At 46.6% G+C, this 15,710-nt stretch overlaps 1 protein-coding gene across 1 annotated transcript; it reads left to right on the forward strand.

The window, feature by feature from the left end:
- The first annotated feature begins 8,222 nt into the window (after positions 1 to 8,222).
- Positions 8,223 to 15,093, forward strand: LOC119406245 (uncharacterized). The gene is made up of 4 exons (XM_037672970.2): positions 8,223 to 8,644; positions 9,688 to 10,387; positions 12,251 to 12,453; positions 14,037 to 15,093. Exons 1-4 carry the CDS (start codon positions 8,463 to 8,465, stop codon positions 14,521 to 14,523), a joined length of 1,572 nt encoding a protein of 523 aa, XP_037528898.1. The 5' UTR covers positions 8,223 to 8,462; the 3' UTR covers positions 14,524 to 15,093.
- Positions 15,094 to 15,710: the final 617 nt, after the last annotated feature.

The following is a 15,710-nucleotide window of genomic DNA, read 5'->3' on the forward strand; positions in this document are numbered from 1 at the left end:
GGTGCCCATAGCGGTCCCGCTAATTTGTCGAAAATACTCTTGGTTAAATTCCAATGAATTTAATTCTAGGACCATCCTCGTCAAAGTTGCGATTGCAGAGAAATCTGGGGTGTCAGGTTGTCTATGGTCTGTGTACATGTTTTGTAATGCAGCTATGCCGTCATCGTGAGGAATATTTGTATACAATGAGGAGACATCAAGAGTAACCAAGTATGAGTTTTTCGGCACACACAGACCTGCAATATCTCGAAGAAAATGTGTGGTGTCCTTTACGTACGACGCGAGAGTGCATGGAATGTGGCTTATTAATTTGTCCACGTACCCTGATATGGGTTCAGTTATTGTACCTATGCCTGATATGATTGGTCGACCTGGGTTACCGGGCTTATGAATTTTTGGGAGGATGTAGAAGCGACCTGGACGAGGGTATGACGCTCGCATTAGCTTGTGGTCAGTATTGGTTATCCTTTCTGCGTCCAACAGTTTCTTTAGTTCTGTTGATACGATACGTTTGTATTCGTCTGTCGGATCCCCTGGGAGGCGTTCGTAAAATTTTGAGTCGTCTAGTTGGCGGTATGCTTCTTGTAAGTAGTCGGTTGTATTAAGGACTACAATTGCTCCTCCTTTGTCAGCGGGTTTTATTGTTATGTCTGTCCTAGATGCCAGATTTCTCATACTCATTTTTTCAGATTTTGTCAAGTTTTCTCGCTTTCCTTTCTGTCTGTGGTATTCATGTACTATATCTTTCTGTACTGCGGTGATATAAAGGTCCAGACACTTGTCTCGGTTACTGTTCGGTGTCCAATCATTTGTTCTACGACGGTGAATGTTTTCGTGGTTAGAAGGCCTGTCCAAGAAATATTCGCGCAACCTCAAACTTCTAGCGAAGTTGTCGAGGTCTCGGAGCAAGTGAAATTCGTCAAAACGTTTCGTGGTTGGGCAGAAGCTTAGTCCTTTGGATAGCAGTTTTTCTTCGTCAGGTGACAAATTCGTATCCGATAGGTTTACAATCACAGTGTCACAGGGTGTGTTCATAGATGGGTGCTCGTTTGTACCGTTAGTGGTTTCCTGGGTGGTGGTGTTGTAGTGGTATGGGATTATCTCAGGAAACGCGGGATTGGGGACATGGTCTCTTTTGAGTTTATGAATTTTAGTGGACATGATGGCTTGGTATTTCTTTTGTTCGAATTCTGTTAACAGGGTGATTTCATCGTCCGATAAAGTGTTAATTATTATGGCGGAGAATGGTGTTGGTCATAGCGACCAGTTTCTTTATCTGCTTATCACTGTGATTGAGAGCGATTTCTGTTAATTTAAGAGATGCCTCAAGGAGGACGTTTTTCCATGTTATTTGGTCGTGTTCATCGAGGTTTGTAGCGGCTGGTGTGAGGGAGAGTGTCATACCCTTGGGGGCTATTCTAGCACCAAGGTACACTTGCAGTGTTGATTTATGCAGTTCATGTCTAATTCGTTTGTCCGCGAGTTTTCGTACTTTAAAAAAGGTGGCACTGCAACTGAGAAGCGATGAGCTGGACTTACATTTTGGAGGTCAGTCTTCTTTTGGGTGCGGGGATGGCACTGATGAAGTCCGCAGATCGTAGTTATGTCCGGCAGGCCTTCATCGTTGTAGGGAGGATTCCGGCGTTGGGCTCCCGGCGATCGTTGAGTGCAGGATGTCTGTGTTCGTTGGGAGTTCCGGTCCCGGGGTCCGCAATAGAGGGACGCGGCTTCGTAGTTCGGCAGGTTTCCCTTTGAGGAGTGGCGTAGTGGTGCTGACGTGTAGTTCTTCTGGTCTAGCTGTCCGCAATAGAGGAGCGCGTCTTGGCTGTCCAGCAGACTTCCCCCCTAGTAGTGGTGCGCTGTTGATAATGGTGAGGGGGTGCTTGGGGCGTGCGGGTGTCACAGTTTCGCCGATCGTCGGGAACTCGGCTGTGATGTTGGGTGGGTGCGGGGCTCCGGGAACATGTTGATATGTATGGTTCGTGTCATGGGTGTTTTGTTGTGATGAACGAATATTGACGGGAGCGGTAGGTTGAGTCGACCACCCCGTGGTAGCTTCGAGGTCTCCGCGACCGAGTGCGCTCTTCAGGGTTTCGGCAATCAACGGGACACCCATAAAACTCGGATGAAGCCCATCCGCAGCAAGAAAACGTCTTGGTGGTAACTGCTCGAATTGATAGTCGACGTATGACACCTTGCTGGGTCTTCGGCAGTAAGCCTTGACTGTCTCGTTGAATTGACGAGCCTCCCGGTTGAAGCGGTGCACGAATTGTTCGTTCGATCTTTCCAGGCGTTGGTTGGGATAACGTGGCAGCACGCATGAAACGACGAGTCTTTCAAGTTCCTGGCGTGTTCGTAGCGTGTTGTTTACCAGGCGACGAAGGCGGCGTAGCGATTCGTCTAGTCCGTACGACGCCAGCTCGCTGGTACCGACGTGGAAAACGAGCGTGGTCACAGATCGATGTCGAATGTGGAGGCTCCGCGGATTGTAATGATCGCAGGTGTTGCTCTGTCATGCGGGTTGAAATGCCGGTGCAAATACCTTGTTTGTGAGTTTCCGATGATGGCTGTGGTAGGTGGATGTTTAGGAAACTTTCGTGAGAGCTGCTCAACTGGAGGTGCGCCTGTGGCCGGTCTTGAGTAGGCAGGCATCGTGGTGGAGTGGCCGTAGCGTTGCAAGTAGTCAAGTAGATCCTCCGTGAGAAGTCCCAACGTTGTTTATTTCGACGTTGCAGCCAGAGTCTGACCTTCATCAGGAATGAGGGTACAGTTTGTTGGTGCTCAGCTTTATACAATCTTAGAGGAGTGAGGGTACGCGGAATAATAATAATAATTTATATATATATATATATACACCAGGTTTTTTTCGAGGCGGCCGGGTCAAGTGACAACCACGTTTTTATATTTACACCAGTATACTATAGTAGCACACAAAACCACGGCTGCTGTAGGACAGTCAAGTACGTACCTTTGTTGGAGCGAGCACGGGTGCCTTTGTAGAAAACATATAATAGAAAAAATAAACAGCAATAGATGACAGAACCACTTGACGGAGATTTCCAGAAGACAATCACGTTGGTCTGCAACGAAGATTCGCCAGTGCCTGTACAGCGGCTAACGTCAAAGGAGCAAAACGAAAGGTTTTATGGTCTGCACAGACTGGAAGTAGACATGGGAAGCCAAAATTTGGGCTCACAAGCTGGAGGCATAACAAAACAATAATAAAAAATAAGAAGAAAACAGAGACGAGTATAAGAAGTGTTCACGCCCCCCCCCCCCCCCCCTTTTTTTTCGTTGTTTATACCGTATAGCTGTCAAAAGCGACCCACCTTAACTTTGTCCGTGTGAGTCGCTCGCAATGTGTGTGTTGGCTGCCACGTATATTTGTTTGAAATGAAATCTTGTCGTCGCCCACCAGCCGCTTTTCTGCGCTCTTTTGTCTCCGCATGTTTTGCTGAGGTAAGTTGGAGTCTGTGCCCCGTACCTCTAATGACCACAGACAACCCAACTCTCTGAATAAAAAGGATACACCTGCTTTTCACGGCAACCAACATCAGTACCACATGGCATTGCGGGGCAACGCACGCCACCGCAACGCGACAGCGTTCGTAAACAACCGGAACCGATGACAAAGGTGCCGCGGGCTGAAAGGTGGGAACTAAAAAAAAAAAACGAGAGTTAAGAGAAAACGGGAAGGTGGTGTCACGACCGCTGGATTTCAACAACGTTTGCAACAAGCCGCTGTTTGCAGCTAGCAGGGATGAGCCCTGAATTCATAATAAATAAAATAACTTCTCACATTTTGTCCAGATTTTATGTTCACTGTTGAATTCGTTACACGATCATGAAAATGGCGTAACGGGAAGATACAGAAATACTGAAAAGCGCAGGAATGCAAGCAGTTGTGTTCGTGTGTTTTTCAGCCTTTTCATCACTCTTTCCGTCTGACCGTTTTCATACTAATTAATCCGTAACAGCTCGCCCAATTGTCAGTATTGAAGATGTAGTCACTGAAATTTCAAAGTTACTCGACTCTCCTTCTATGAGATGGTCGCACATATGATAAGCATTATTTCATAGCAGTTGCATGCGATACCGTACCGTATGTGTTCTATAAACATGTTTAGAGGAAGGAAGACGTTTATCTTATTTTGTGTCAAATAAACAGTGGCCGCTGCAGTTTCTTAGATCACTTTTTTGAAATAATGTGATTAAATCTGAAGCAACATACTCAGAGCCAAAATAAAGAATTTTGATGCATTAGGAAAGGTGCAGCGCCTCCAGGTTGGTTAATTGTGGTCTTCCAGGATACCAGAAAAATATGCCCACGCGATTACTTCCGCAAAAAGCGATCGGTGCGCGAAGTTGCATCTTTGGCAAGGCAAGAACAAAAATTCCCAAGTGCTGCAAGAATGTACAAGAAATATCGGTAATTAACTGATATGTACACGCTATATAAATTTTAGAAGAAGATTTCGGGTGTCACATGAAGACGCGCGCGCTCAAGCATGACTGCCGCAAGCGCGCCGCGAATGTGATCCCGCGGGCGTCCGCGAAACCCGTCCCCCCTGGTGGCGCCGCGGCGGTGGTCCGGGAAACTAGGCCCGTCACGCCCGTTTCGGAGCACGCGGCAGGTCGTACCCGTGCGCTTTTTAAGCGGCCGTGCCAATCAAGGAGGTTAAAGAAAAATTTTAACACGATAGTGTTTTATGCCGGGGTCCACCCGGCTCCACTGACGTATTTCTGTCACGGATATGACGTTGTAAAATATACACTAACAGATGGCAAAGAAAAATACTAGAAGAAAAAGTTTCTTAGCCGGGACACGAACCCACGACTCCGTCCCTCCGCAGAGCACGGCGCTAACCACTCGGCCACAGAGCGTTTTACAGCGAAAGCTGTTATGAGATCATTTCACCGGCCGTTTTTGGCGCCGTAGTTGTCCGCCGCCGCCGGTGTCCGTAACCAGTATCGCTAGAAATACGAAAAAAACGAATTAAGAAAAAAATTCCAGGATGGAGCGAGGTTCGAACCTGGGCCCTCTGCGTGTGAGCGCAGTATTCAACCTCTGAGCCATGCCGGTGCTTGAAAATGCTTTGCAAAAAGGTTCTATACAGGGTTCATGTCGGGAACGAACCACATTAGCATATGCAATATAGCGTGGTAGAAGAGTAAAATAAAAACCACGCATTGCACAACGTGAATTCTGTAACCAGGCGTCACACAATGCGAATTGCGCAACGAGTAGGTTGTTGAATGCTTCCAAACCATTACAAAGGGCTCTGCCATAATTCTTCGCCGTCATGAGGCACATCATCAATAAAGTGCGCATAATGCCTTACATGCGTTTAGCAGGTACCACGGCTCTTCGTAGAATGACGAAAAATGGCACAGTGCCTGCTGCCCTACTTCTCAAAAATTACAATGATTTATAGCGTAGTGGGTTCCTCGCAAGTGCACTTGTATTGGTTTCCAAGGAAGCCCATAAGCGCATGATCCATTTCCTCGGGGTCTCAGTAAAATTACAATGATTTAGAGCGTAGTGGGTTCCTCGCAAGTGCACTTGAATTGGTTGCCAAAGAAGCCCATAAGCGCATGATCCATTTCCTCGGGGTCTCAGTAAAGTTCTTCGCCCCCCTCCCCCGTCTCTCTCCCACGTCAACGTATGTTATACAGCATGACGGGAGAGGGAAACAGCGACCGGGCGTCACCCAATGCAAATTACATAACTGGTGGGCCGTTTAAAGCTTCCAACCCATTAAAAAGGGCTGAGCCATAATTCTTCATCGTCGTCAGTCGTGACGTGAACAAAGTGCACATAATGCCTTACAGATGTGTAGCTGGTGCTTAGCTTCTCCGCAGAATGACGAATAATGGCTTAGTAGGTGCTTCCCAACTTCACAAAAATTGTGATTTATGGCGTAGTGGGTACCTTTCCAGTGTACTTGTATTGTAGCCCCAAGAGAGCTTACAACGGGATCTAGAAACGCCGCTCTTCCAGCTTTCGCAGTGACTGTGCTGCGCAGGCCTGGCGTTTTTTTTTTTTTCTTTGTTGCTCGACCACAGAGCGTACGTTCTCCAGCGTACTAACGGCAAGCTATTTATATACACCACTTACCGTTCGCGGTACTCGGAGCTCCGTGGCTTCAACGTGTCGGTGTTATCACTAGCGAGATGGCGCGAAGAGCGCGCAGGGCTTAAAGGCCAACTCCGGCGATTTTTTGGCCATGTCAAAGTAATGGTGCTTTTACGTTCCTGAGACGCTCCTGTTACGGGCCCGATAGCAGAAATACTCGGCAAATTGGACAATAATTTTAAATAAGCAAGAAAGCGCAACACCGAAACCGAAACCCAACCGAGTGTACTGTCTACGTATGACGTAGACGTTGTTACGAACGAACCGGAAGTCGTGCAAGGCATGCCGGTCACGCCGGCGCGGAGTACGAAAACTGTGACAGCCGGGACGACCAGCGAAGCGCCGGCCAAACCAACGCTGTCTGTCGCCTTGTGCACAGCAGACGCTCGCCGTAGCGGCCGAAGCGCCGAAGTTAGCGGTGTCCTCGGCTGCGTCACTTCCGCCGCCTTCCCAATACTGACGTCACAGACGCAATGTTGCCAATAATTGTGGGAAGCCAGGAGGGCGTTTGCAGACAATCTTTAAAATTCATTTGCAAACAATGTGCGCATGTCTCAAGCCTGTAATTTGGCATAAATGACGGAAACGTGCAAAGGAACGTACCCAGCGAATTTCATTGAGATCCATCGACCTCGAAAAATCGCCGGAGTTGGCCTTTAAGGTCCCTATATTTATAGAATGACTTTAGCAGGGCTCGTTTTAAAGACAGAAGGACTTTAGCAGGGCTCGTTGTAAAGGTCGACGCCCCGCGCGTCGCGATGCGAGCGCGCTTCCACAGGGGGTGCCTCTCGTGCGCGCGCGTTTACATCGTGATGGTGGCGGTTTGTACCTTTTGTCCTTTCACCGCAAGTTTCTTTTGACGTTAAAGGAGAGCGCAAAGGTCACTTCGCTTGCTGCAGCGGCCGCGTTTCCGAAAGGAGAGCGCTGCTCACACGTAAAGAAGTAACAATTGTGACATTTGTTAGTTCGCGCTCGTCCAGTGTATGTTCTTTTCGTGCGTCCTTTCTGCTTTAGAGCACGCTGCAAGTTTCGAGCTGCTTGCCGTTCTTCGCGTGACATTACAATTTGCAGCTATATCATTCAATACTTTGCCCTTGTGGCGAAACCATGCACAATAAACGCTCAACTACCCCTGTGAAGACATGTTTCACTTTCGTGTTACACCGATTCCTATGAAAGGGGGATCAGCCATGTTTTTTTTTATAACCTCTTTGGTGCAGGTGCCAATACCATGCAGCGCCCTATGTAGAGAGAGTCTGGTGAATGGGCGGGGCAGTGACGTCGCGGCGCGGCGATGACCCGTTCACGTCACCGCCTCCGCTCCGACGCCGTCCGCCATATAAGTCTTTCTGCGCGACGGGCGCACGGCTGAGGTTATGTACGCGCTGTACATTCTTGAAATCTAGCTCTGCTAAACAAATTGCGAAAGCGAAATTGTGCAAGCACATTGTTATACAAGTTTAACGAAGAATATGGAGAGAATAATATGTGTCCAAATAATCGAGAAAGTGACTTCTAGAGTTGTGTACGCCTATTCGAGTCCACGAGGTACGCAACGCGCTGTGCTTTTAGAGCGCAGCTCCTAGGCGCCCGTTCCTGCGTTGATCGGCGTCGCCGTTGGCGTCGTCGGCGTAACCGATAGAGCTAACGAGGACGAAAGACAGCGAATGTGGAGTCTGTCGATATCATGAGCCACTGGGCTCTAACGTCGCTTTCATCCTCCGTCACGCGCGCTCGCCCTTGGGTTGGAGCTTGTGCGCATGCAGGGCTGGCGGGTGCGTAGCGACTGCTTGTCGTGATGGGGATGTCGATGTCAGCGTTTCGCTTGGTTCGTGACGCCTGCAGTGCAATGCACGCTTGCGTATAGCACTCGAGCACTGGCAGTTTCTGTGGCAATATGCAACGAATGTTCTAATGCGGATAGCCAGAACTTCAAACACAGCTGGCGTTGCCTCAACATAAAGCTGCGCTCAGAATTCGCATGAGGGAGTACCGCAATCATCGGTGACTTATCGTGCTATGAAGACCTGTGGGTTTGCGTCTATTTTGGTTTGTTTTCTTAACTTTTTTTGAAGCCTAAGTTCAATAGACCCTTTTCATAAATACGCCGCCTGGCGGTGAGCTTTTCGTCAGTTTCGATTTTGCAAAGGCTTCTGGGATAGAAGCCGCCATGTATAGGGCGGGTGGTGTGTGATGGCGTGAGGCCGTCCGTGCGCCGTCTTGTGTGTCCGCGCGTGCTTCCAGCCGACTCTCCTCTGTTTCCGAAATCCACCGCGCCTTGCTTGCCTTGCTTTGCGAAATAGGTGTGCTGTACTACGGCGTTGTGATGGCCGACCCACCGACTGGTTGGACCAACGATTTGGCGCGGCTGCCGCGAGTGTTAAGATCTGAGCTGGATCAGCTGGCGGCAGCTTCGGCATCGACGAAAAAAGCTCGTCGGAACTACAAGCTCCTGACTGAAAGCTACGTCGTAGCGTCGTCCATAAGTGCCTGTTACGACCAACAAATGTAAGTAGCTACGATCAGCTCTGTCGCTTTCCTAACATGTGCGGTGTTGATTGTCGTCGTGAGCGCGTTGTGTTGGCGTGTGTGCGTTTGCATGCGCGTTCTGTTGTGTGCGCTTAATCGCCTGTGTCGGCGTGGTTGCTGGAAACAAAAATGCTTTGAATATGAGATTGAACATCTGAAGAAACGGATAAATTAACCAGGCGCATTTAGGAAGTGTAAGCATTCAGTAGGTATTGTTGGAAAAAAACGGAATGGGCGCGTTTTTACTAATATTTTTATAGATGCGTGCATTGGAAGAGACGCCTGTCATTTTGGTGTGTGTTCAACCCGATCTGCTTCGGGCGTGCTACCGCATGCGTGGCCGCGCATTCATTTAGTAACCTCGATGTCGCAGATCCTGGTAGCAGTTCTCGCGGCGCATGCCGAGAAACCCGAGTCGAGTCGCTACGATACGTTCTGTCAGCTTCCTGTACTCATGAGGCCAAGCTCAGCCGTGCATACTGTGCATAAAAATTCTCGGGTTCACCGTTGTGCTGTTCTACCTTCTTTTGCACTTTAAAGGAACAGAAAGATATTAAACATCTGGGGTTTTACTTCCGAAAACCAAGATATGGTTATAAATGACGTCGAACAGAAAGATAGCTAGATGAAATTATTACTGCATCACTTTGCCTAATGGCATTCTTGGCGTGCTAATATAGGTATAGTAAATGAATGACGAGGAAGGAGGCGAGAAAACGCACAAAATGCAGTGCCTGATATATTCCATAGCTAGCACAACATCCTTCAATGTATTACACGAATGCAACAAGAGTATGTGGTGTTGCATGCAGTGCAAGCTTAAAAAAAAAGTACCAGCCACAAAAGTATGTCTTTCTTCACGAAGGGAGTGACATGGGGAGGGGTCAAAGCGAGTTGTGGCAAGCATTGGCTTGAATGACCTAGTGATCGTGCAGTCTGTGTGTGTGTGCTCATCTGTGCAGCAGCCGTAAAATCAAGCCTCTTCGTTGTTTTGACTGCATGTGGTCTGTCTTGTTTTATAGGCAGTCCACATTCTTCGTACAGGGAAGGTGCTACCGGAGCCAGAAAAAAACCCAGGCGCCATATCTCGTTCACATCACTATAAGTGGAGATGGCAGAGTACTTGGCAGTAACTGCCAATGCCCCGCAGGCAAAACTAGCTGCAGCCACACTCAGGCCCTCGTTCAAGTTCTTTGTTTACTTCAAGAAAAAGGCTTCCGCGAGGCTCCAGACCACTTATCATGTACCGATTTGCCGCAAGTTTGGAGACGGCCACGTACACAGCCTTTGAAAGCTAGCCGCCTGCAAGGTGTTGACTGGAGGAGAGTTGGTGATGGTGGCCGAGACTTGCCATTGCCGAGCCGACTCGACTTAAAGAAGTTGAAGCCATGCAGCATAGAAGAGAAGAGGAGCAACGTCATGCTTTTTGCAAATGGCTTGGCTGAGGCCGGAGCCGATAATATTTTGGTCAAGGTACTGTCTGCTGCCGACCGGGCACCAGTGTGCGCTGCCAAATGTGGCACTGTTTTTGAGGGATCACCTCTGGCGTATCAACAGCCTTTGACTCCGCATGGATTTGAAGTGCTTCTATGCGAGTCGCTCACAGAAGTTGTGAACTCAAGTGAGCCACCACGACTACCCAAGGAGATGGTGCCATTTATGAACAGCACACAGTGGGCAATCCCAGGCGATATGAAGGAAAATGAGGAATGCGTCTTCAAGGTACACTGAATCCTTTATTTTCATAGATACACGCACAGTGCACTCCCACATAATTTCAGTCCAAACATTTGAAATGAAAGGTGCAATGGGACTACATTGAACGTGATGCATAATTTTTGCATTAACTTATGAATACAGAGCTTTTTCGATGTAGCTTATAGTAATAATCAAGGAAAATTGCAGTGCCCGCCTAGCTTTTGACTGAGCTTTCACTAACATCCACGCCTAACCATCATACGTGCTGTCTTTTGCAACCGGTCACGCCCAGATGCTAAGACATGGTGACGGTGACTTGTAAATGGTGACAGAAGCACCAAACCACGTCACCTACCATTAACTTTTTTATAGTGCAAATATGTGCCAGCATGTGAAATCATGTATGTTGGCTGGTTGTGTGAGGACTTATTAGTAAGGGCGTGTGAATATTCAAAATTTTGAATAATTTTCGAATAGTGCTGGCTTTTCCATTTGCACTGGAGTTTTATTATTCGAAGTATTCGAACTTCCTGAAAACAAATACGGTCAACGTCCGATTGGCAGTAACCCTTTCAGATTTTGAGTATAGTTCGCCACATTACACACGTGCATTGCGGCAAAGCGGTTTTTAAACTTTACTACGATTGCAAATTTATCAACTCAAGAAGACGCTGGTTCCGACTCGAAGACGGTAGATGCAGCAGAGGTGGGGGTTCAATTAATGCCATCGCAGCCCTGGAATTTGGGCCGGAAGTCCAAAGAATTGGCTACAGAAAATTTTCAGCGTCCAAAATTTCAGGTGTTCTTGTACATGGACGTCCATGGGGCAGATTACGAACTCCAGACTCAAAGAGAGCATGTCGTTGTCCTCCACATTAGTTGGGCCGCCACAGAACTTGAAGGAGGAGGAGAGGCTGAGTGAATAGCAGCTTTGCCTTTCATGTGTAAAGTGTTGTTGACGGCACTTTGGTTGCATCTGATCATGTAAATAGATGCAATTTTGCCTCTGCATTGCTTTATTCTTGATAAGAAAACTACGAAACACCACCTCTCCAGTGCTTCACGAACATATCCAAAAGGAACAGTTTCATTTTGCTATTTCCTATGAATAAGCTTAGGGATCCTCTGCAACATTTTTTAATGTAATTTCACTTCAAAGTATTCGAAAAGTATTTGAGAAATATACGAAAATCATTCGATTCGATTCGCACTCAGACATCAACATTCGAATTCACTTAGCACCGAAAGTTTTGCTATTCGCACAGCTCTACTTATTAGTGGCCTAGACAGTGACGTCAGGGAGCTGAAGTTGTCTTGCATCGTGGCAGGCCCACCCACATGATTGGCCCTAAAAATGCTAAGTTTATATATGCAACTATACTACATGTATAGACCAAATTCATCCATCATTTCCGCATGTTAAGTTTTCTGGCCCTGTCAGGGGAGGGGCGGATCCTGCTTAATACCAGCTACACTGTGCTGATAAATTACGTCGTCAAGTCAGCTTAAAATATTTGCTGAATGTTTGGAGTCATAAGTTATCTAATAATCGTTTTTGTGAGAAGCTAGTCTTCTTTAGAAAGATTGATTGCATTAATTACAGAAAGCACCAGTGTGTCTACTTTGAACATTTTGCTTTTGTAACATCATCTTAGAAAAACGTTGCAGTGCAATTTGCTCTGACTTCCGGAAATGCTGACTTCGTACAACGGTCAGGATTTGTTAAGAATTCCAGTTGCTGCCGTGGTCTGTGGTATTTTGCTGGGAAATAAGGTGCATTACAGTTACAGAGCCATGATATATTGTTTGTTGAAGTGAACCTACCTGTGTGCCAAAGCTGTCTTGCACCACGTGTAGTAAGTGTGTGAATATTTTCTTATTGTGCAGACAATTGCGCTCACACCTGTTGAAGCGCAGTTGTTGGAGAAGAACTCCCGACGACAGCGAAAAAGCATGACTTGGTGCCAAGAAAGGAAGTACCGGCTCACAGCGTCTAACTTTGGCACTGCACTTTTGCGGAGACAATGGACAGATAAAGGTCTCAGTAACCTAACGTCATCAAAGGACCTATCCAGGGTCCCTGCTGTCAGGTGTGTGTATGCTTCTGTGATTTTGCATGCTCAACACATTTACCCTGAGTAGTGCCAGAGGTCATTGCCCTGGATAGTGCCTCCTCTATTTTCAATAGCAAAGCTATTTGAGCCAGCCGTAAAATGTTAACCCTGCCACAAAACTATGACATCACGAACAGGTGCGTGCCACAGAAACCTCACTATTCACCGCTGCGGCCTGGCATCCCGATGGGTGGGAGTGAAGACAGCAAGACAGATATAAAGCAAAAAATTTTTGTCGAAAGAAAGTTCTCCTTGAGGCAGGAATCAAACCTGTATACCCTTGATCCACTGGGGAGGCATTGTCTTGGATGAACATTTTATGCCGTACATCCTGCTTACTGCTTGGACCAACTTAATATGTAGGGTGATTTTTGTTTACATCATTTAAAACTATAACAATAAAATTGCACCAAAATTTCGGCATATAGACGTGTGGCTTTTGAGGTTTGTCCAAGATACTAAGTGATAGGATGCACATAACAATTGTTAATTATGCTGTGTTAATTTTTGCATTGGCAGTATAAGCTTCATTGAGCTCACAACAGCCAATTTTGGGAGTAATGTCCCTTGCCAGTGTTTTGTCACAGCCATTATTGCACAAAATGAAAAAAATGGGGCAGGTAGGTGAGCTTGGGCCCAAATCAAACCAGGCATCTCCTTAACCAAGATGGGAGCCGACAGATGGAAACACGTAGTGGGATAATCAGGGTGAACAGTGGAAGTGCCTCAGACAGGTTGGCCGACGTTTCGATAGGAGGACCTATCTTTGTGAAAGGCACCTTGTCATTCTTGGCGTGTTAGTTTTAAGGGAGTTAGTAGTGACGTCATCTCCTGAAAAGAAAAAAAAACTATAAAGCAGAGGAGTGCAGTCCCCGCTTCATTTCAAGTTAGGTGGTAGTGATTCAAAGTGTTCTCGGAGAGTGGGAAAAAATGAAAAAAAAAAAAACACGCACTTTTCCGCAGCTCAAGGGTATTACGTACAGAACCCCTGAAGTACACAGTACAAACAGTGTGGCATGTTTTTTTGTGCAACCGCTCTTGTTCACCCTTTCCTTTCCATGATTTCCTATCATGGGACACAGTTTAAAGTATTCCACCTGTGAGCCCCCACAGTACTTCAAATATCTTCACAGAAATGCCCTTTACAGGTGTCATGTTATGCTACGAATCACATTAACAGACCTAATATCACATGTCTGATACATTCTATTCACCTGCCATCAGAACGAGTGGGTTTTGTACCAAGTTGGTGGTTTAAAGCTTTCCACACATGGGCTCACACATAATTCTTTGTGCTCATCGTCGCAAGCCGCAGCATCAACAGTGTGAAGCTACATATGCGCGCATTACCTTGCATACGCATAGTGTGCACTTTGCTAGAGCACAGAATGATGATTCTCATTGTGGGTACACCACTTGGGACTAATTTTTGTTGTGCGAGGTCAGCATCATGTTTATAACCCTGCTCAAATTATTCATTTGAAATTTTGTAAGTATTCTGTTTTATATAGAAAGAACTGAGTCTCTCTTGTTATGTTTTGAATGTCTATCATGTGCAGGTACGGCATTGGCAACGAGGCAAGGGCATTACAGCGGTATGAAGAAGCTTTGAGAAACACGGGCCGGGATGTTCAGCTTCAGAGTGCCGGGCTGTTTGTTAACCCTGAGTATCCGTGGCTTGGTGCATCACCAGATGCCATTGTCTATGATCCATCCGAAGATCAACCATGGGGGTGTGTCGAAGTCAAGTGCCCGTACAGCTTGAAGGATTTTGACTCTGAGAAACTTATGACCGCGAAGGACATTTGTGTAAATTTTGACGATCTGCGGCACCCTTCGTTGAAAGTGGAACACCCGTACTTTGCCCAAGTTATGGGTCAAATGGGCATAACAGAGTTAACGTGGGCAGATTTTGTCATTTATTCAGATAAGTTTTTGTGTGTGCAAAGAATCAAGTTTGACTGGAATGTTTGGAACCAAATGAGAGTGAAGCTGGATGATTTTTATTTTAGGGTTCTTGTGCCACACTACACCAAGATAATGTAAAGTAGCCTCTCTGCATGGTAGTGCGCCTATTTTCATTGTGCGGCCGCTATAATGTGGCTTCATTAGTGTTTCAACCAGCTTCACAGTGCAACTTGTCATATTTGTCGTGAGTTCGAGGTGCGTGAAAAGAAGCGACTCTCGATGTGGCTTGCAAGTAACCAAAAAGCCTTTATTTCAGAGGCATCCCGGACGCGCTTAGTATACAACAGTCGAAAATGGAGGCGATCTTGCTCTCCGCAGAAAAAGTCTATAGAGAAACAGTTTTTTTTTCGGTACGTTTATTTGACGTGAATAGTGCTGGTGTCTTGCAATAAACAAATTTCACATTTGGTGCCCATCGATTGATTCATAGTCTTTCACTATTGTGGTCTGTAGGTTGCTCAACAGAGCACACACTGCCCACACCTGGTTGATTATAGGGCCGAGAGAGAGAGGCACTATTCTGTCAAAGATGTGGTAAGTTTTGATGCGTTGTATCCTCCTCTCAACGTGAATGCGGAGAGATGCAATATTTGCTGTTTCTTGTACTTCTGCAGTGCTGAATTGCTCTCTTGTCAGAAATGGTGGCAAGTTCAGCCCCACACCAATTTTTTCCAGCAAGTCTCTAATTTTGAAGCCCTTGTCTGCCATCACAGTGTCTCCGACGTCAAACTTTCTTTTTAAAAAGCCACTTTTAATTACAAGTTCTCTATCCGAGATTGATCCTGTGTAGAGGTCGGAGACAAAGCTGACCAGTCCATTAGGTGAAATTCCTATGAGTCCTTTGAAAGTGTTGGTTGATTTATACGATGAGTAAGTTTCCGACTGCAGAACCAGAGAACTTGACGCTTCACATCGGATTTCAGTTGCATCGATAATTACACGTGTTTTTGGATATTTTTCCTTGAATTCTTCAAGCATAGTCGCGTCCACAACATCTCGTTCTGGCCACCATGGCATGTCTGTGAAGTTTTTGTACAGCTTGTCAATCCACGTCGTAAATATTCTCGACACTGTACTTGGAGAAACATCAAAAATATGTGCCAAGTGCATGTGGAACAGGCCTACTCGCAGCTTGACAAGAGTCAAGAAGAGTTGGTTTTCCTCGGACAGCTTGTGTCGGCGGCCTCGCAAATTTTGGGGCGTGCATGGGTTTGAACTCCCACTCTGTAGGGTTGCAATTTTGAGCAGTTCCTTGAAATGCCCAT

Source organism: Rhipicephalus sanguineus, chromosome 10, assembly GCF_013339695.2.
Source record: "Rhipicephalus sanguineus isolate Rsan-2018 chromosome 10, BIME_Rsan_1.4, whole genome shotgun sequence".
NCBI classification, from domain to species: Eukaryota; Metazoa; Arthropoda; class Arachnida; order Ixodida; family Ixodidae; genus Rhipicephalus; species Rhipicephalus sanguineus.